General features: G+C 52.6%; 2 protein-coding genes across 3 annotated transcripts in view; both read left to right on the top strand.

Annotated features, from left to right (window-relative positions):
• The window catches only part of HSPB6 (heat shock protein family B (small) member 6), a 92,259-nt gene that overhangs the window by 39,025 nt on the left and 33,848 nt on the right, over positions 1-19,386 (top strand). The window lies entirely within an intron of this gene.
• On the top strand, positions 770-16,760 carry PRODH2 (proline dehydrogenase 2). 2 transcript variants are annotated; one of them, XM_050768784.1, is made up of 10 exons: positions 814-1,090; positions 1,166-1,362; positions 1,450-1,588; positions 1,674-1,760; positions 7,439-7,519; positions 7,600-7,755; positions 7,834-8,000; positions 11,601-11,711; positions 12,716-12,801; positions 14,674-16,760. In XM_050768784.1, the coding sequence occupies exons 1-10, from the start codon at positions 917-919 to the stop codon at positions 14,856-14,858; spliced, it is 1,383 nt and encodes a 460-aa protein (XP_050624741.1). In that variant the 5' UTR covers positions 814-916; the 3' UTR covers positions 14,859-16,760. The 2 variants fall into 2 exon arrangements, with proteins under 2 accessions (XP_050624742.1, XP_050624741.1); XM_050768785.1 differs by lacking the exon at positions 11,601-11,711 and having other exon boundaries at positions 770-1,090.

Here is a 19,386-nt window from a genome sequence, read left to right as displayed (position 1 = left end):
TGTATCCTTTCACTGTAACAAACCATAACCGTGAGTCTCATGGCTTTTCTGAGTTTTGTGAGTCTGTCTAGAGAATGATTGAACCTGACGTGGCCTTGGGGATGCCCAAACCAGGGGTGATTAATGGTACATGCTTCATCATGAAGACAAGCATCAAAGAGATTGTATACACACAGCACTTAATGACCACAGCCAGTGCTTACTGAACACAGATTGTGTACCAGGTTGTATGTGTCCATTAACTGGATCCACACAACAGCTCTGGGAAACGGATACTATGATTAATTTTTTTTAACTTTTTTGGTGAAATGTACATTCAGGAATGTATGAACATAGGTTATAGCTTTAAAAAAAGACTTACAATGTGAGAGCCGGGTGCCGTGGCTCATGCCTGAAATCCCAGCTCTTTGGGAGGCCAAGGTGGGAGGACTGCTTGAGTCCAGGGATTCAAGACCAGCCTGGATAACACAGTGAGACTCCGTCTCTACCAAAAAAACAATTAAAAATTACCCTCGGTGTGATCACACGCACCTATAATCCCAGCTACTTGGGAGGGGGAGGAAGCAATTGCCACAAAAGCGGTTAAGTAGCTCGTCCTGGATCACAAAGCCCAATGTCCTGAACCCAGGGATCCTTGCCCTGGAGCCCCTGTTTTCCCCAGCACGTGGTGATTACCTAGTAAGTGCAGGCTGTTGTGCTGAGGATTGTTGGGGGCTGTTATTGGGGGTTCGCCTCCCGTTACCGTTACTCTGAACTCTGTCCCCATTTGTTAATAATTAATTGCCCTCAAGGAGCCTGTGATCCTGAGGCTTTGCCCAGTTAATCAGTCACTGCCCCCAGTCTGGGCAAGGGGCACTTGGTGAACCTGCTGCCTCCAGAGCACCTTCCCTGGTGTGGAGGCAGCCAGGGACCCAGGATGCTCTGGACCTGTTACCCGCTCTGTTCCCAAGCTGGTCCCCTGGCGAGGGGCTGGCAGCCCCTGAGCTTTGATGGTGGCGCCTTCCACCTCAAGGGCACAGGAGAGCTGACACGGGCCTTGCTGGTTCTCCGGCTGTGTGCCTGGCCCCCACTCGTCACTCACGGGCTGGCGGTGAGCAGCGATCCCGAGGACCAGCCTGGAGGCTCCCCATAGCCTGGTGCTGAGCCCTCGCTCTCCTTCACCCAGCTCCAGGCCTGGTCTCAGCGACTCCTGGGCTCCCGGCTCTCAGGCGCGTTTCTCCGAGCATCTGTCTATGGGCAGTTTGTGGCTGGTGAGACGGCAGAGGAGGTGAGGGGCTGCGTGCAGCAGCTGCGGACCCTCAGCCTCCGACCACTGCTGGCAGTGCCCACTGAGGAGGAGCCGGACTCTGCTGCCAAGAGCGGGTGAGTAGGGAGCCAGGGCCCAGGGAGGCTGGGAGGACGCAGGAAGGGACTTCGCAGGTCAGGACCTGACGCCTGCTGGCTGGGCAGTGAGGCCTGGTATGAGGGGAACCTCGGTGCTATGCTGCGGTGTGTGGACCTGTCGCGGGACCTCCTGGAGCCCCCCAGCCTGGCTGAGGCCAGCCTCATGCAGCTGAAGGTGACGGCGTTGACCAGCGCTCGGCTCTGTGTAAGGAGTGCAAAGATGGGGGTGCCAGGAGGGCGCGGCTGCCCACCGGGCTTCCCTCACCACCCCACCTACCACCCCATTTCAGAAGGAGCTAGCCTCATGGGTCAGAAGGCCAGGAGCTCCCTTGGAGCTGAGCCCCGAGAGGCTGGCTGAAGCCATGGACTCTGGGCAGGTAAGGATCTCAAGCGGGACTGTCGGGGACAGAGTGCCTTGGACTCAGATGCGGCCACATGGCACGCCAGATGTTCAAAATGCTCACGGCCACCTCCAGCCTTGGAACAGCCAGCAGAAATGCGGCTGTAGCTCCCAGGCATGGTTGAAATGGATGGAATCAGGGTCATCTGGGTTCTCAGGGAGGAGCCTGGAGGCTGGAGGCTCTCAGAGGAGGGACTGGGATAGAAGCTGTTTATCAACTAGAAGGAGGTACATCAATGTGTCCTCAGTCAACACAGCCGCACGGGTGTGAGCTGGCTGGGTGTAAGTTCTGATTAGGCCAATGGGATCTTAGTTTGTTCATTCAATCATTATTTCCTTTTTATCTCTATATTCTATTTCAACCCTACTCCATCTTTTTTGCTTTCTTTCTCTCTCACTCTTTCCTTTTTCTTTCTCTCTCTCTTCTTCCTTCCTTTCTCTCTCTCTCTTTCCTTCCTTCCTTCCTTTTCTTTTTCCTTCTCTCTCCCTTCCCTCCCTCCCTCCTTCCTTCCTTCCCTCCTTCCTTCCTTCCTTCCCTCCCTCCCCCCTCCCTCCGTCCCTCCCTCCTTCCCTCCCTTCCTTCCTTCCTTCCTTCCTTCCTTCCTTCCTTCCTTCCTTCCTTCCTTCCTTCCTTCCTTCCTTCCTTCCTTCCTTCCTTCCTTCCTTCCTTCCTTCCTTCCTTCCTTCCTTCTCTCTCTCCTCCCTCCTCTCTCTCTCTCTCTCTCTCTCTCTCTCTCTCTGTCTTACTGTGTTGCACAGGCTGGTCTCTAACTCATGGCCTCAAGCAGTCCCTCAGCCTCAGCCTCCCGAAGTTCTGGAATTATAGGTGTGAATCATCACACCCAGCCTCCTATCTTGTATAATGCATATCTTTTTTTTTTTTTTTTTTTTTTTTTTTTTTGAGATGGAGTCTCGCTGTGTCTCCCAGGCTGGAGTGCAGTGGCGCCATCTCCGCTCACTGCGAGCTCCGCCTCCCGGGTTCATGCCATTCTCCTGCCTCAGCCTCCCAAGTAGCTGGGACTACAGGCGCCCGCCACCACGCCCAGCTAGTTTTTTGTATTTTTTTTTTAGTAGAGACAGGGTTTCACCATGTTAGCCAGGATAGTCTCGATCTCCTGACCTCGTGATCCACCCGTCTCGGCCTCCCAAAGTGCTGGGATTACAGGCTTGAGCCACCGCGCCCGGCATATCTTTTTGTTTCTATGATTTTGTTTTGCCAGGTGTATACCATTTGTGGGGGGCATATTTTCCCCAATATTCTATTATACAAATTTTCAAATATACAGAAAAGTAAAAAGAATTGTACATGCACATCCATGTACCTGCCACCTTTAACTATACTCGTTTTAAATCATATCTATCCCTCTATTCCTCTATCCATCCATCAATCCATCTTATTTTTTGGTGCATTTCAAAGTAAATTGCAGACATCAGTATGTTTTCCCCCTGAATGCCTCATGATGTGAATAATGGGCTCATTAATTAGAGCCCAATAATTATTCCCAGTACTTTTTTCTTTCAAGGTAAAACAATGAACTACACACATTGTAAATGTGCCCCTTAATGAACCTTGACCAAAACACACACTTGAGCAATCCAAATCCCTATCAAGATTTAGAACATGGCCGGGAGCGTTGGCTCACGCCTGTAATCGCAACACTTTGGGAGGCTGAGGTGGATGGATTACTGGAGGTCAGGAGTTCAAGAACAGCCTGGCCAACATCGTGAAACCCTGTCTCTACTAGACATACAAAATTAGCCGGGTGTGGTAGCGTGCGCCTGTAATCCCAGCTACTGGGGAGGCTGAGGCAAAAGAATCACTGGAACCCGGGAGGCGGAGGTTGCAATGAGCCAAGATCATGCCCTTGCACTCTAACCTGGGCAAAAAAGATCAAAATTCTGTCTCAAAAAAAAAAAAGAAAAGAAAAAGAAAAAGATTTAGAACATTTCCATCACTGCGTAGTTCCCTCCTGCCCATCTCCATCAATCGAGAGAATGTTTTAAATTTACACAAAAGCATCTTATCAGCTATCTCACTCTACTTCTTATTTTTTCCACTGATGTTAAGATCCACACAAAGTTTTGTTTTGGTTTTGGTTTTGTTTTTATACAGGGTCTCTCTCTGTCACCCAGGCTGGAGTGCAGTGGCATGATCACAGATCACTGTAGCCTCGAACTCCTGAGCTCTAGCAATCCTCCCACCTAAGCCTCCCAAGTAGCTGGTATTACAGGAATGAGCCACCATGTCCAGCTAATTTTTAAAATTTTTTGTAGAGAAAGAGTCGCACTGTATTGCACGGGCTGGTGCCTCAAGAATCCTCTTGCCACTGGCTGCTGCATGGTTTACCTCTCCTGGGGTGAACCCCTGGGTGGCCTCTGTGTCTCCACCCTCCCAAACAATGCTACAGTGGACATGCTGATGTTTCTACTTCTAATTTTTTATTTGTAATTTTAATTTATCTATTTATTATTATTATTATTATTTTAAGACAGAGTCTTGCTCTGTCGCCCAGGCTGGAGTGCAGTGGCGCGATCTCAGTTCACTGCAAGCTCCGCCTCCTGGGTTCACACCATTCTGCTGCCTCAGCCTCCCCAGCAGCTGGGACTACAGGCGCCCGCCACCTCGCCCAGCTAGTTTTTTGTATTTTTTAGTAGAGACGGGGTTTCACCTGGTTAGCCAGGATGGTCTCGACCTCCTGACCTCGTGATCCGCCTGTCTCGGCCTCCCAAAGTGCTGGGATTACAGGCTTGAGCCACCGCGCCCGGCTTTTTTTTTTTTTTTTTTTTGTCAGGGGCAGAGGATGGCATCTGGCTCTGTTGCCTAGGCTGGAGTGCAGTGGTACGATCTCGGCTCACTGCAACCTCCGCCTCCCAGGTTCAAGCTATTCTCCTGCTCCAGCGTCCCAAGTAGCTGGAACTATAGGTGCGTGCCACCACGCCCAGCTAAGTTTTGTATTTTTAGTAGAAATGGGGTTTCACTATGTTGGCCAGGCTGGTCTTGAACTCCTGACCTCGTGATCCACCTGCCTTGGCATCCCAAAGTGTTGGGATTACAGGCGTAAGCCACTGTACCTGGCCTTATTTGTAATTTATAAAGTGTGTCAGAGAACACATAGAAACAAGATTTCATGGTTCAGAAACTCAGCTTTGGAGAGTAAGGAGTTCATCTCTTCATGAGCTTTAGTTTATTCCTGTGGGGAGAGTGACAGCAACTTCTTGGTGGTTTTAAGGATTAAAACAGGCTGGGTGCAGTGCCTCATGCCTGTAATCTGCATTTTGGGAGGCTGAAATTGGAGGCTTACTTGAGCCCAGGAGTTCAAGACCTGCCTGGGCAACATAGTGAGACCCCATTTCTACAAAAAATTGAAAACTTAGCCTGTGTGCTGGTGCACACCTGGTGTGGAGGCTAAGGCAGGAGGATCACTTGAGCTCAGGAGGTCAATACCAGCCTGAGTAATACCGTAAGCCCTCGTCTTTACAAAAACATTCTTAAAATTAGCTGGATGTGGTGGCAGGCACCTGTAATCCTTGCTACTCGGCAGGTTAAGGTGGGAGGATTGCTTGAGCTGGCAAGTTTGAGGCTGCAGTGAGCTAAAAATTGTGCCACTTCACTCCAGCCTGGGCGACAGAATGAGAGACCCCGTCTCTAAAAAAAAAAGAAAAAAGAAAAAGAAAGAAAGAGGGCCAGGTGCCGTAGCTCATGCCTGTAATCCCAGCACTTTGAGAGTCTAAGTGGGGGTGGATCACTTGAGGTCAGGAGTTTGAGACCAGCCTGGACAACGTGGTAAAACCCCATCTCTACTAAAAATACAAAAATTATCCAGAAGTGGTGGCACTTGCCTATAGTCCCAGTTACTCAGGAGGCTGAGGCAGGAGAATCACTTGAACTTACACTACTGCACTCTTGCCTGGGAGACAGAGTGAGACCCTGTCTCAAAAAAAAAAAAAAAAAAAAAAAAAAGGAAAGGAAAGAAGGGAGGGAGGCAGGAAGGAAGGGAGGGAGGGAAAGAAGGGAAAGAGAGAAAGACCCAGGCTCTGGAAAGGCTGAGGTTCAAACCTCACGTTTGCCCTGAGTTAGCTGTGTGACTTTTGACAAGTGACTTCCCTGCTCTGTGCCCCAGTTTCCCCATCTAGAAAATGGGGGACAATAACAGTTGCTACATCAGAGGGTGGTAAAGATTAAATGAGTTAAATATTTGGTGGGTGTCTGAAATAGCTCCCTGAGGGCCTGATACTATGCCCCAAGTCAAGGGGGAGACAATCCTCTGTCGGGGGAAGAGGAAACGAGGCTGCTGCCCCCAGCTTTTCCCTCCTCCAGGTGGCAGCATTCTCCCCACCATGGGAGGGCTGCAGCTTCCAGCCCAACCTGCCTCCAGATTCCATGAGCAAGCCTAGGCCTGTCATCCGTATCGACCTTATTGGATATAATAAAGCTTTCAGCCCCACCTGTTCCTCTTTCTTCCATTTCCCAACTTCTTTGAGCCCAGCCAGACTCCCTGGAGTCACCAGCAGCTCACATTCAGCCAGATGAATCTACGTAAGACTGTGAGTTAGGAATAATTGTTACTTCCATGTTACAAGCCTATCCACTCCCGAAGTGTTTGCTGAACATCTGTCTTGTTCCAGACACGGTGCTAGGGGCCGAGGAGGCGTGAAGGCGAAATCCCTGACCTCGAGGCACTTCCTTGCAAGTCAGGGGCAAGAGACAATAATTAAAACCAAAGTCAGAATCCCAGCACTTTGGGAGGCTAAGGTGGGAGGATCGCTTGAGCTCAGGAGTCTGAGACCAGCCTGGGCAACATAGGAAGACTTTGACTCTACAAATAGTAAAAAATTAGCCAGGCGTGGTGGTGGGTGCCTGTGGTCCTAGGTACTTGGGAGGCTGAAGCAGGAGGATTGCTTGAGCTGGGGAGGTAGAGGCTGCAGTGAGCCATGATCGCACCACTGCGTTCCAGCCTGGGCAATACAGTAAGACTCTGTCTCAACAAAACAAAACAAAAATCAGTACGTAACAAGTAGGGGAAAATAAGGCTGAGGAACAGGAAAAGAAGTTGCCAATGTATAGCTGGGAAACCATGTTGAGAAAGTGACATTAGAGCAAATACTTGAAGGAAACATGGCAGCAGGTAAAGGCCTGAAGGTGGGAAGTTGCCCGTCATGTTCAAAGAGTAGCAGGGAGAGCTGAGCATGGTGGCTCATGCCTGTAATCCCAGCACTTTCGGAGGTCAAGGTGGGTGGATCACTTGAGGTAAGGAGATCGAGACCAGCCTGGGCAACATGGTGAAAACCCGTCTCTACTAAAAGTACAAATATTAGGCGGGCATGGTGGCGAGCACCTGTAATCCCAGCTACTTGGGAGGCTGAAGCAGGAGAATCACTTGAATCCAGGAGGCGGAGGTTGCAGTGAGCTGAAATCATGCCACTGCACTCCAACCTGAGCAGCAGAGCAATACTCCATCTCAAAAAACAAACAAAAACTGAGGCCCAGAAAGGTTATATAACTTACCCAAGTCACACAATAGGTGGTGGAGCCTGGATTCAAACCCTGATTCTAGGCTCATAAGTCCCTCAATTAAAAGTACCTAACTGATATTGCTCATTTTTAGATTTCTAGCAACTTCTAAGCTTTTTTCCACTTCCCCTGCTGCCCCCTAGAACCTCCAGGTCTCCTGCCTCAACGATGAGCAGAACCAGCACCTCCAGGCCTCCCTCAGCCGCTTGCATCGGGTGGCCCAGGTAACCCCTCCTGCTGGGGTCTGGCTCCACTGCCCCTGCTGGACACCCAGGACCCTGACCGCCGTCTCTGTCACCCTCAGTATGCCCGGGCCCAGCACGTGCGGCTCCTGGTGGATGCGGAGTACACCTCACTGAACCCTGCGCTCTCGCTGCTGGTGGCTGCCCTGGCCGTGCGCTGGAACAGCCCAGGGGAAGGCGGGCCCTGGGTGTGGAACACCTACCAGGCCTGTCTAAAGGTGTGCAGTGTGTTCTGGGAGGTGCAGGCCGGGGTCCGCACACCCTGACCTACCAGAACGTGCCCGCGTGCCCTACAGGACACATTCGAGCGGCTGGGGAGGGACGCAGAGGCTGCACACAGGGCCGGCCTGGCCTTCGGAGTGAAGCTGGTACGAGGTGCCTATCTGGACAAGGAGAGAGCGGTGGCCCAGCTTCATGGGATGAAGGACCCCACTCAGCCTGACTATGAGGCCACCAGTCAGAGGTAGGCCTGGGCCAGCTGGCTTCTGCAGGAAATAACACCTAATGGTCAGGTGCAGTGGCTCATACCTGTAATCCCAGTGCTTTGGGAGCCTGAGGCTAGAGATTCACTTGAGAACAGGAGTTGGAGACCAGCCTGGGCAACATAGGGAGACCTCATCTCTAAAAAATTTTAACAATAGCCGGGTGTGGTAGCACGTGCCTGTAGTTCAGCTACTTAGGAGGCTGAGGTGGGAGGATCACTTGAGGCCAGGAGTTCAAGGCTGCAGTGAGCCATGACTGCACCACCGCACTTCAGCCTGGGCAACAGCGTGAGACTCTGTCTCAAAACAAACACACACACAAACAAACAAAAAACCAAAAAGAAACGCCTGCAGTGGCCTCTAAGCCCCACATGCTCTGGTCCCTGTCACTTCCCTAACTTTCTCTTCCTCTCCCTCACTCCACTGCAGCCACAGTGGCCTCCTGCATGATACCCAGGGGCTTGGCACTTCCTGTTCCCACTGCCTGGGACATTCCCACTGCAGACAGCAGCATGGCCCCATCCCTCACCTCCTTATATCTTTACTTCTTGGTACCTTCTCTGGGGGCCACAGGGACTCACCCAGGTTACAGAGCAGGTGGCCTAGCCATGTTTGGAATCTAGGCTCATGTCCGAGATCTGCAGGGGCTCCAGGGCACGTTTGTGTACCATCGGCTTAACTGGTACCAAGCCAGGCACAGTGGTGTGTGCCTGTCATCCCAACTACTTGGGAGGCTAAGGTAGGAAGATTGCTTGAGCCCAATATGAGCAACATAGCAAGATCCCATCTGTAAAAACATTAAAAATAAAAAATTACGGCCAGGCATGGTAGCTCCGCTTGTAATCCCAGCACTTTGGGAGGCTGAGGCAGGCAGATCACTTGAGGTCAGGAGTTTTGAGACCAGCCTGGCCAACATGGTGAAACCCTGTCTCTACTAAAAATACAAAAATTAGCCAGGTGTGGTGGCTTGCACTGGTAATCCCAGCTACTTGGGAGGCTGAGGTAGGAGAATCACTTGAACCCAGGAGGCAAAGGTTGCAGTGAGCCAAGATTGCGCCACTGAACTCCAGCCTGGGTGACAGAGTGAGACTCTGTCTCAAAATAATAATAATAATTTGCACTATTATTTTAAAAATTGAAATATATTCAAATATCATAGAATTCATAATTTTAACATGTACAATTCAGCAGAGTTTAGTATATTCCCAAAATTGTGCAACCGTCACCACTCTTTGATTCCAGAATATTTTCATCACCCCAAAAAGTAACCTCATACCAGTGAAAAGTCAGTCGCTTTCTGTTCCCTCCTCCTCTCAGCCCCTGGAAACCACTAACCTACTTTTTGTCTCTGTGGATTTGCCTATTCTAGACATTTCATATAAATGGAATCACACAATATGTGACCTTGTATATTTGGCTTTTTTCATTTGTTTTTTAACTTATTTTTGAGACAGGGTCGCACTCTGTCTCCCAGGCTGGAGTGCAGTGGTGCGATCTTGGCTCACTGCAGCCTTGACTCCCCAGGCCCAAGCCATCCTCCCACCTCAGTCTCCCAAGTAGCTAAGACCACCAGCGCACACCACCGTGTCCAACAATTTTTGTTTTAATTTTTGTAGACGTGGGGTCTCCCTATGTTGCCCAGGCTAGTCTCAAACTCCTAGGCTCCAGCAGCCCTCCTGCCTTGGCCTCCCCAAGTGCTGGGATTATAGGCGTGAGCCAGCATGTCCTGCCTCGACTGTGCATTTTAAAGGCAGAATAGCCTACCGATAAGGAGCCTGGGCTCTGGAGCATCAGACAGCCTGAGTTCAAATCCCAGCCTGGTCACCTCTAGCTGTGTGACCTGGGGACGAGAGATGGACCCTTCTCAGTTTCAGTCTCCCCACTCTGTAAAAAGGGAATAGGAACATTGCCTTCCGGAGCTGATTTGAGAATTAGATGAGTGATTAGCTTTTTCCAAAGGAAACAGAATTCCGCACAAAGGGTTTTAACTAAAGGAAATTTGGTGAAGGGGCTGTTTATAGAAGTGTCGGGGGCGAGGCACAGGGCCTCACACCTGTAATCCCAGCAGTTTGGGAGGCCAAGGTGGGAGGATCGCTTGAGCCCAGGAGTTGGAGGATTCAGTGAGGTGAGATCGCGCCACTGCACTCCAGCCTGGGCAACAGAGTGAGACCCAGTCTCTAAAAAAAAACAAAACGAAAAGGAAGTGTAGGCAAAGTCAGGGAAGTTATTAGGAAGGTATTTCTTTTTTTCTTTTTTTTTGAGACGGAGTCTCGCTCTGTCGCCCAGGCTGGAGTGTAGTGGCGCGATCTCGTCTCACTGCAAGCTCCGCCTCCCGGGTTCACGCCATTCTCCTGCCTCAGCCTCCCGTGTAGCTGGGACTACAGGCGCCCACCACCACGCCCGGCTAATTTTTTGTATTTTTAGTAGAGATGGGGTTTCACTGTGTTAGCCAGGATGGTCTCGATCTCCTGACCTCGTGATCTGCCCGTCTCGGCCTCCCAAAGTGCTGGGATTACAGGCGTGAGCCACCACGCCTGGCCTAGGAAGCTATTTCGACCCCTATGCTGTAGTTGAAGGAGAGGGGCCACCTTAGGGAGCTGTGGTCACACAGAGAGCACAGTCAGGGTGAGCAGGGAGGGGCCGAGGTGAGACACTCACACTCCTTCCTGCACATGACTCCATGGGGGATGTGGGGCAAAAGTGTCTCTTCCTGAGGGGCAGAGAAGGGTGGAAAACAGGTCTGGGGGGCGATGGGGAAGACCCACAGAGGATGTGAAGTACATAGGGTGGCCCGTGGCCTGCAGCATGCTTGCAAGGCATTTGCCAATCTTTTTCTTCTTCCATATCAGTACCCAGACAGTGTCTTCCTTCCTTTTCACAGTTTCCTTAGCCAGTTCCCCATTTATGGACATCTGGGCTGTTGCTAGTGATGTTCTGTTGACAACGCAGCAGTGATAACCTTGGGGAAATGTCATCTCCTGCACATGATGCGACCCTCTCCTGTGAGACCGTCGCCACTGTCCCAAAGACTTCATACCCCTCTTATCTCACACCATCCTCACAACAGTGCTGCTCGGAAACTCACAGTGACAAGAGACTAACATGGGGCTGGGCGCGGTGGCTGACGCCTGTAATCCCAGCACTTTGGGAGGCTGAGGTGGGCAGATCACCTGAGGTCAGGAGTTCGAGACCAGCCTGACCAACATGGTGAAACCCCGTCTCTACTAAAAATACAAAAATTAGCTGGGTGTGATGGTGCATACCTGTAATCCCAGCTGCTCAGGAGGCTGAGGCAGGGGAATCACTTGAACCTGGGAGGTGGAGGTTGCGGTGAGCCGAGATTACCACTGCATTCCAGCCTGGGTAAGAGAGTGAGACTCCATCTCAAAAACAAACAAACTCCCCCCCAAAAAACCCCAAAAGATGAAAGTGGCTCAGAGAAGGGATGTCCCTTACAACTGGTGCAGATGGAACAGGGTACTGGCTCCAGAGATCCCTCGCTTAGGAGCACCCCACCCACCCCAGTCCCTGGGGCCTGAGCCTTGCTCACCAGGTGAGCTGAACAGAGCATCTCCCTTCAGTTACAGCCGCTGCCTGGAACTGATGCTGACGCGTGTGGCCTGCCATGGCCCCATGTGCCATCTCATGGTGGCTTCCCACAATGAGGAATCTGTTCGCCAGGCAACCAAGCGGTATGAGGTGGAGGGACGGGCGGGAAATAGGTGCCCACAAAAGGGCCTTCGCTTCCTCTCCCTTGCTCGAATGCCAGAGATGGACAGCGGTGTTCTGGGGAGAACTTTAAAAATATTTAAAGCCGGGCGCGGTGGCTCACACCTGTAATCCCAGCACTTTGGGAGGCTGAGGTGGGCGGATCACAAGGTCAGGAGATCGAGACCATCCTGGCTAACATGGTGAAACCCCGTCTCTACTAAAATATACAAAAAAGTGAGCCAGGTGTGGTGGCGGGCGCCTGTAGTCCCAGCTACTCGGGAGGCTGAGGCAGGAGAATGGCGTGAACCTGGGAGGCGGACCTTGCAGTGAGCTGAGATCGAGCACCTGCACTCCAGCCTGGGTGACAGAGCAAGACTGTCTCAAAAACAAACAAACAACAACAACAAAAATTTATAGCCGGGCATGGTTGGCACATGCCTATAATCCCAGCACTTTGGGAGGCTGAAGTGGAGGACTGTTGGAGACCAGCCTGGGAAACACAGAAAGATCCCATTTCTATACCAAATTAAAAAAAAAAAAAAAAGCTGGGTGTGGTGGTGCACACCTATAGTCCCAGCTATTTGGGAGGCTGAGGTGGAAGGATCACTTGAGCCCAGGAGGTTGAGGCTGCAGTGAGCAGTGCTTGAGCCACTGCACTCCAGCCTGGATAACAAAGCAAGACCCTACCTCTTAAAACAAATAAACACATTAACCCCTGCTATACCTGTAGGTCCTTATAGGTCCCAGATGGACAAGATGTCGCCCCTTATTTGCTGGGGCATAAGGAGGTCTGAGAGCTCCAGGGAAGTGGCTGGGAGTCCCTGGGGGACCTTCAAGGAATGCAAAGGACTTATTATTATGTATCATTGAGTTTGGAAATACTTCAATATTTGAATTACTGGAGCTGCCATATGGGTGCTTAGTGACTGACTCTAAGCTCTAGATGCAGCCACGGTCTGGAGTGATGATGTGGTCTTTCCTGCAGCATGTGGGAGCTGGGCATTCCTCTGGACGGGACTGTCTGTTTCGGACAACTTCTGGGCATGTGTGACCACGTCTCTCTGGCACTGGGTATGTGAATGTCTCCCCCATCCCCACCAAGCCCCAGGCCTCACTCCCTCCCAGCCAGAGCCCTTCTCCTATTCCCAACCAAGGCCCAGCCTCCAGATCCTTCCAGAGAGATCTGTCATTCCAGTGTCTGCGGGCCTTCCCAGGCTGTGTCTGTGTGTCTGCCGTCTGTCATTTCTGCTGGTTCTTGATCATGGTGTATTATTTCTTGTGTGTTTTGTTATCTTTACTCCTTTTGCTCCTCAGAGCCTGACACCAGATAATTAACGTTTCCTTCTGCCAGGTGCTAAGCAGAACAAAATCACTTTATCCTAAATTCACAGCTTGAGGTTTCTTGAGACACCCCACTGGTGCAAATTTGAACTACAAATACATAAGGGGGTTAACCCATAGCCCCAACTTCACAGAGGTGGATTTTTCTGTTTTGTTCCTTGATCTGTTTATGACCAAGACCATTTCCTGGGACTGGGGGAAGGTTGCAGTGTTGACTGTTTATTAGCTCTTACTCTGAGGGTATAATTTTTTGGGTTCTGGTTTAACTTGGGGAAGTTCTCCCTTATAACTCTCACCTCAGTCAGGCTTGAAGTCTGACTCAATGTCCTCCCAAAACTCTGTGAAGTCATCAAATAGCAGCTCGGTTTTGCTTTCAGGGCAGAAGTGGCTTACTGTGTGTCCCTTCTCTCTCTGGGTTCTCATTTTCTTATTTATTTATTTATCTATCTATCTATCTATTTATTTATTTAGAGACAGAGTCCTGCTCCGTTACTCAGGCTGGAGTCTAGTGGTGCCATCTTGGCTCACTGCAACCTTTGCCTCCTGGGTTCAAGCAATTTCTCCTGCCTCAGCCTCCTAAGTGGTTGGGACTACAGGCAGCTGCCACCATGCCTGGCTAATTTTTGTATTTTTAGTAGAGACGGGTTTCACCGTGTTGGCCAGGCTGGTCTCGAACTCTTGAACTCAGGTGATCTGCCCACCTCAGCCTCCCAAAGTGCTGGGATTACAGGCATGAGCCACCATACCTGGCCTCACTTTCTCTTGATTCTTGGATTAGTAAATTCCTTACTCTCTTGGCACCATTTTAATAACTAAGATTTTTAAAAATGCAGGCTGGATGCAGTGGATCACGCCTGTAATCCCCACATTTTGGGAGGCCAAGGCATGAGGATCACTTGAGCTCAGGAGTTTGAGGCCAGCCAGGGCAATATAGTGAGATTCCACCTCTTCAAACAATAAGAACAATTAGCTGGGGCAGGGCGTAGTGGCTCACACCTGCAACCCCAGTACTTTGGGAGGCCATCGTGGGTGGATCACTTGAGGTCAGGAGTTCGAGACCAGCCTGGCCAGCATGGTGAAACTCCATCTCTACTAAAACTACAAAAATTGGCTGGGCATGGTGGTGCATGCCTGTAACCCAGCTACTGGGGAGGCTGAAGCAGGATAATCACTTGAACCCAGGAGGCGGAGGTTGTAGTGAGCTGAGATCATGCCACTACACTCCAGCCTGGGCGACAGAGCCAGATTCTGTCTCAAAAACAAAATAAATAGGCCGGGTGCAGTGGCTCACGCCTGTAATCCCAGCACTCTGGGAGGCCGAGGCAGGCGGATCACCTGAGGTCAGGAGTTCGAGACCAGCCTGGCAAACATGGTAAGACCCCCGTCTCTACTAAAAATACAAAAATTAGCCAGGTATAGTGGCACACGCCTATAATCCCAGCCACTCAGGAGGCTGAAGCAGGAGGAGAATCACTTGAACCTGGGAGGCGGAGGTTGCAGTGAGCGGAGACTATGCCACTGCACTCCAGTCTGGGCAACAGAGTGAGACTCTGTCTCAGAAAAACACCAAAAATGAAAAAACAAAACCCACTCTCCCTGCAGGGCAGGCCGGCTATGTAGTGTATAAGTCCATCCCCTATGGCTCCTTGGAGGAGGTAATCCCCTACCTGATCCGGAGGGCCCAGGAAAACCGGAGCGTGCTTCAGGGTGTCCGCAGGGAACAGGAGCTGCTCAGCCAAGAACTGTGGCGGCGGCTGCTGCCAGGACGCCGAAGGATACCCCACTAGCACCCCTGAGGGGGTCATGTGGTCAATAAAAGTCCTTAGGCACTGCCAAAGCTGCTGTCCTGCACTGACACCGCCTCCTTGTGGAAGGGCTCATCTTGACCTCAGCCAGTCCAAGCTAGGGGTTTTGCAATTCAAGAGAGAGCGTTAGGCTGGGAGTGGTGGCTCTTGCCTATAATCCCAGTGCTTTAGGAGGCCAAGGTGGGAGGCTTCCTTCAGTCTAGGAGTTCAAGACCAGCCTGGGCAACATAGCAATATTCTTTCTCTACAAAAAATTAAATCAGTAAGGCATGGTGGTGCGTGCCTGTGGTCCCAGCTCAGGAGACTGAGGCAGGAGGATCACTTGAGCCCAGGGGTTTGAGGCTGCAGTGATCTATGACTGTATCCAGACTGTTCTCCAGTCTGGGTGACAGAAAGAGACTGTGTTTCAAAAAAAAAAAAAAGATTGAGCGCGGTGACTCACACCTGTAATCCCAGCATTTTGGGAGGCTGAGGCGGGTGGCTCATGAGGTCAGGAGATTGAGACCATCCTGGCTAACACAGTGAAACCCCGTCTCTACTAAAAATACAAAAAAAAAAAAGGCCGGGCATGGTGGTGGGCACCTGTCGTCCCAGCTTCTTGGGAGGCTGAGGCAGGAGAATGGCATGAATCCAGGAGGCAGAGCTTGCAGTGAGCTGAGATCATGCCACTGCACTCCAGCCTGGACAACAGAGCAAGACTCCGTCTCAAAAGAAAAGAAAAGAAAAAGATCGTTAGACACCCACTGAGAATAGTAAGGGCACTGACGGAGGACTAAGGAAGCCTCCCCCACCTCTGAGGCAGCCCATCCTGGGTTGGGTCTGACCAGCGACTGATGCAGAACTTTCTTCATCCCAGGGGATGCCTAAAGGAAGGGCACACATGGAGAGCAGACACCAAGGCACTGAAGTCAAGGGGCTTGGCCTAGGCCAAGTGGCCAGGGAGGGACAGAAGAAAGAGCCAAGTCATTCTGTCAGTTAATAAGCATTGAATGAAACTAAGCGCAGTGGCTCATGCCTGTAATCCCAGCACTTTGGGAGACCAAGGCAGGTGGATTGCTTGAGGTCAGGAGTTTGAGACCAGTCTGGGCAACATAGTGAAACCCCATATCTCTCAAAAAAAAAAAAAAAAAAAAAAAAAAAAAGAAAGAAAAGAAAGAAAGAAATTAGCTAGCCAGGCACGGTGGCTCACACCTGTAATCCCAGCACTTTGGGAGGCTGAGGTAGATGGATCACGAGGTCAAGAGATCGAAACCATCCTGGCCAACGTGGTGAAACCCTGTCTCTACTAAAAATACAAAAATTAGCCTGGCGAGGTGGCACTCACCTGTAGTCCCAGCTACTTGGGAGGCTGAGGCAGGAGAATCGCTTCAACCTGGGAGGCGGAGGTTTCAGTGAGCCAAGATAGTGCCACTGCACTCCAGCCTGACGACAGAGCGAGACTCCACCTTAAAAAAAAAAAATTAGGTGTGGTGGGTGGCCTGTGCCTGTGGTCCCAGCTACTTGGGAGGCTGAGGCAGGAGGTTGGCTTGAGCCCTGGAGGTGGAGGCTGGAGTGAGCTATGATCTCACCACTGCACACCAGCCCGGGCAACAGATTGAGATCCTGTCTGAGAAAAACGCCAGGTACAGTGGTTCATGCCTGTAATCCCAGCACTTTGGGAGGCCAAGATGGGCAGAAGTCAGGAGTTGGAGGCCAGCCTGGTCAACATGGTGAAACCCCGTGTCTACTAAAAATACAAAAATTAGCTGGGCGTGGTGGTGTGAGCCTGTAATCCCAGCTACTCGGGAGGCTGAGGTAGAATTGCTTGAACCTGGGAGATGGAGGTTGCAGTGAGCCGAGATCGCGCCACTGCACCCCAGCCTGGGCGACAGAGTGAGAATAAAAGCACTGAATGAGGCCTCCTTTGAGCTAGGTTCTGGGGTGAACAAGGCTGTGAACACAACAGTGACAAGAACGACCCCAGGTCCTGCCTTACAGAGCTTAGTCCGGTGTGGGTAGACAGCCCCATCCTCAGACAGTGACAACCCCGACTGGTCAGGGCGACGGGTCCCAGGCCGAGTCGCTGGGCTGTGTTGGGGAAGGGGGTGCTACTGCGCAGGCGCTGCGGGAGGCCACTGGGGCTCAAGCACCTCGGATTCCCGCTCATACGGCCGGTCGAATCACGTGGCAGTCACGTGGCGACCACTGTCTAGCCCAACGGTGAGTGCAAAGCCACCTGGACTGGGGTCTGGGCCCAGAACTTTCCCAGAGCTTTCTGGTCCCACAGATCACCCTCAGACTCTTCTGCGAGCCCTCAAGCCCCTCCCACCCTGTCATTCTCTTCCGTGGCCCTCAGACCCCGCCCCCACCCGTTTAGCAAACCCTGTCCCCATTCCGCTGACCCCTTCCCCAGCCCCAGACACTGTCCTCAGAGCCCCCTTTCCCAGCCTGCAGACCCCACCCCCAACACACAGACACTTCCCTAGTCCTTAGTCCAGGCGTCCCACTCTCGGACCCTCGAACCGTCGGCAGATCCTGCCATCAGTGCCCTCTCCTCCTTCAGAGCCCGCCGGCTGCCCTCAGACACCATCCACCCCGCGGACCCCACAGACGCTGTCCCCAGAGCCTCCCCACGACCCCTCTCACCATCTCTCAAATCCTAAACCACAGACGCCTCTTCCTCCCACCACAGCCTTCAGAGCCTCCTCCCAAGCCCTTCGACTCCCTTCCCAGGCTCAGATTCTATCCTCGCAGCCCTTCTGCCACCCTGGCACGCCCGACCCCAGCCCTAAGCCCCCTCCCAGCCCTCCAATTGCCTTAGATCCCCCTCAGCTCTCAGTCTCCCTGCGACCCCAGACCTTCTGGTATGTCGCCCTCCCAGAGCCACCCCCTTTTCTCGTTCAGCCGCCTCCCTTCCCATCAGACCCCTCCTGAATCCCCTTCCCTTCTAGACTGCGCCCCCAAAACCCCCAGCCAACTCTGTCTTTATTGTTTTCTTGTCCCTAAAGTTCCGGTCCTTCACATCCCCCTTCCCTCATGAGACCCCCTAGCGGATCCCTGCCCCGGAACCGGACCCCACAGACGCCCTCACTGCCCTTTCGCTTCCCAGTAGAGCTGGGTTCCAAGAGGGATCTAGACACCCAGGTGGGCCGTCTGCACCACGTGGCTGTGGCGGGGGAGCCCAGGATGGGGCCCGGCCAGGCTCCTGCTGAGAGGTGAGGGCCTGGTTGCTGGTACATCTGTGGGGGCAGGATCAAGGAGCTGTATGGAAGGTGTGGCTTCAGTTGGCCAGTCAGCAGTGGTACCGAGCACTGACTGTGTCCCGAGCTCTGCAGTCCCTGATGGGAATTTAAGGGTGAACATGACCCTTGGACAGGGTGGACAGGTCCGCCCCCGGTCTGACCAACTGGTCTGTCCCCACAGAGAAAGTGTGCCGTGAAGTGGCTCACAGAGCCAAGACCACACCCAGGTGTGTGCCCCCTGTGATGTCCCCAGACCCCATCCCATTCCAGGTAGGAGCCAGGATGGGGCTGTGGGGGACCAAGGGAGCTGTAGGACACCTGGGCAACCCATGCCAGCTCTCTGCCATCCCTCTCTGCAGGCCCCAGAGACTCCTGCGGTCACAGGCCACAGCAGGGTGCAGCCTGGAGCTTGGGCAGCAGCTTGACTCTAGGCAGCAGCTCTGGGCCTAGCTCAGGCCCCAGCCCTGGGTCTGGCCACAGCCCCACAGCCAGGGTCAGCCTGCACTGCTGCCTGGAGCCCAGCCCAACAGTACAGATACCCCCAGAGCCTTGAACAACTGTCCCATTGCTAACCTGTGACTACCTCTGCCCACCCTCCAGTAGTCACCAACCCCAAGTTCTCTGGCTGCCTCTCCTTTGACGAGGGAACTTTAGGGTCGCCCAACTGTCCCCTCACTCACCTGTGACCCTTAACCAACCCTGCTTCCCCCAGGGCCCTTCCCTGCACTCCACCTCCAGACTCCAGGACTCAGCCTCCCTGCTGGGGACCCAGAGCTCTATGGAGCAGTTTGAGGAAGCGCTCAGCCAAGATTCCAGGCCTGCAGGGGCTGCTGTGGCACACACACAGGGTTACTCTGCTGGAGCCCCAGCCCTATGAGCCCATCCCCAGCCTGCTGACCCACAGGGAGGCTTCCCACACATTGGGAGGCTGCTGGAAGGCCACGAGGGCAGGCTAAGCAGGGGACCCCGAGCCCAGTCTGTGCCCCATCCGCCCTCCGAGGCCCGCTGGAGCGCCATGGCTACCAGGTGGCATCTCCAGCCTTCTCTCCTGCAGGCACCCGCTACTGAGCTGACTGGAGAAGGTATCTTCTCCAGCCTGCAGAAGTGAGACCTGAGGCCTCGGATGGGAGGACCCTGGGTAACCCTAGGTCTTTATCCCTGAGGTAACCCTAGGTCTGCCTGTGCCCCACTGCTTCCCAGGATGGACCTGCTGGAGATCATAGCAGAGCTGCAAAAAGGATGTCAGCTTGGAGAAAAGCCCAGCCTGAGCCCCACTCCTGACCTAGACT

This window comes from Macaca thibetana, chromosome 19, assembly GCF_024542745.1.
Source record: "Macaca thibetana thibetana isolate TM-01 chromosome 19, ASM2454274v1, whole genome shotgun sequence".
Lineage (NCBI taxonomy): Eukaryota > Metazoa > Chordata > Mammalia > Primates > Cercopithecidae > Macaca > Macaca thibetana.
Note: the sequence above shows the minus strand (reverse complement) of the source record. Positions and strands in the feature narration are given on the sequence as shown.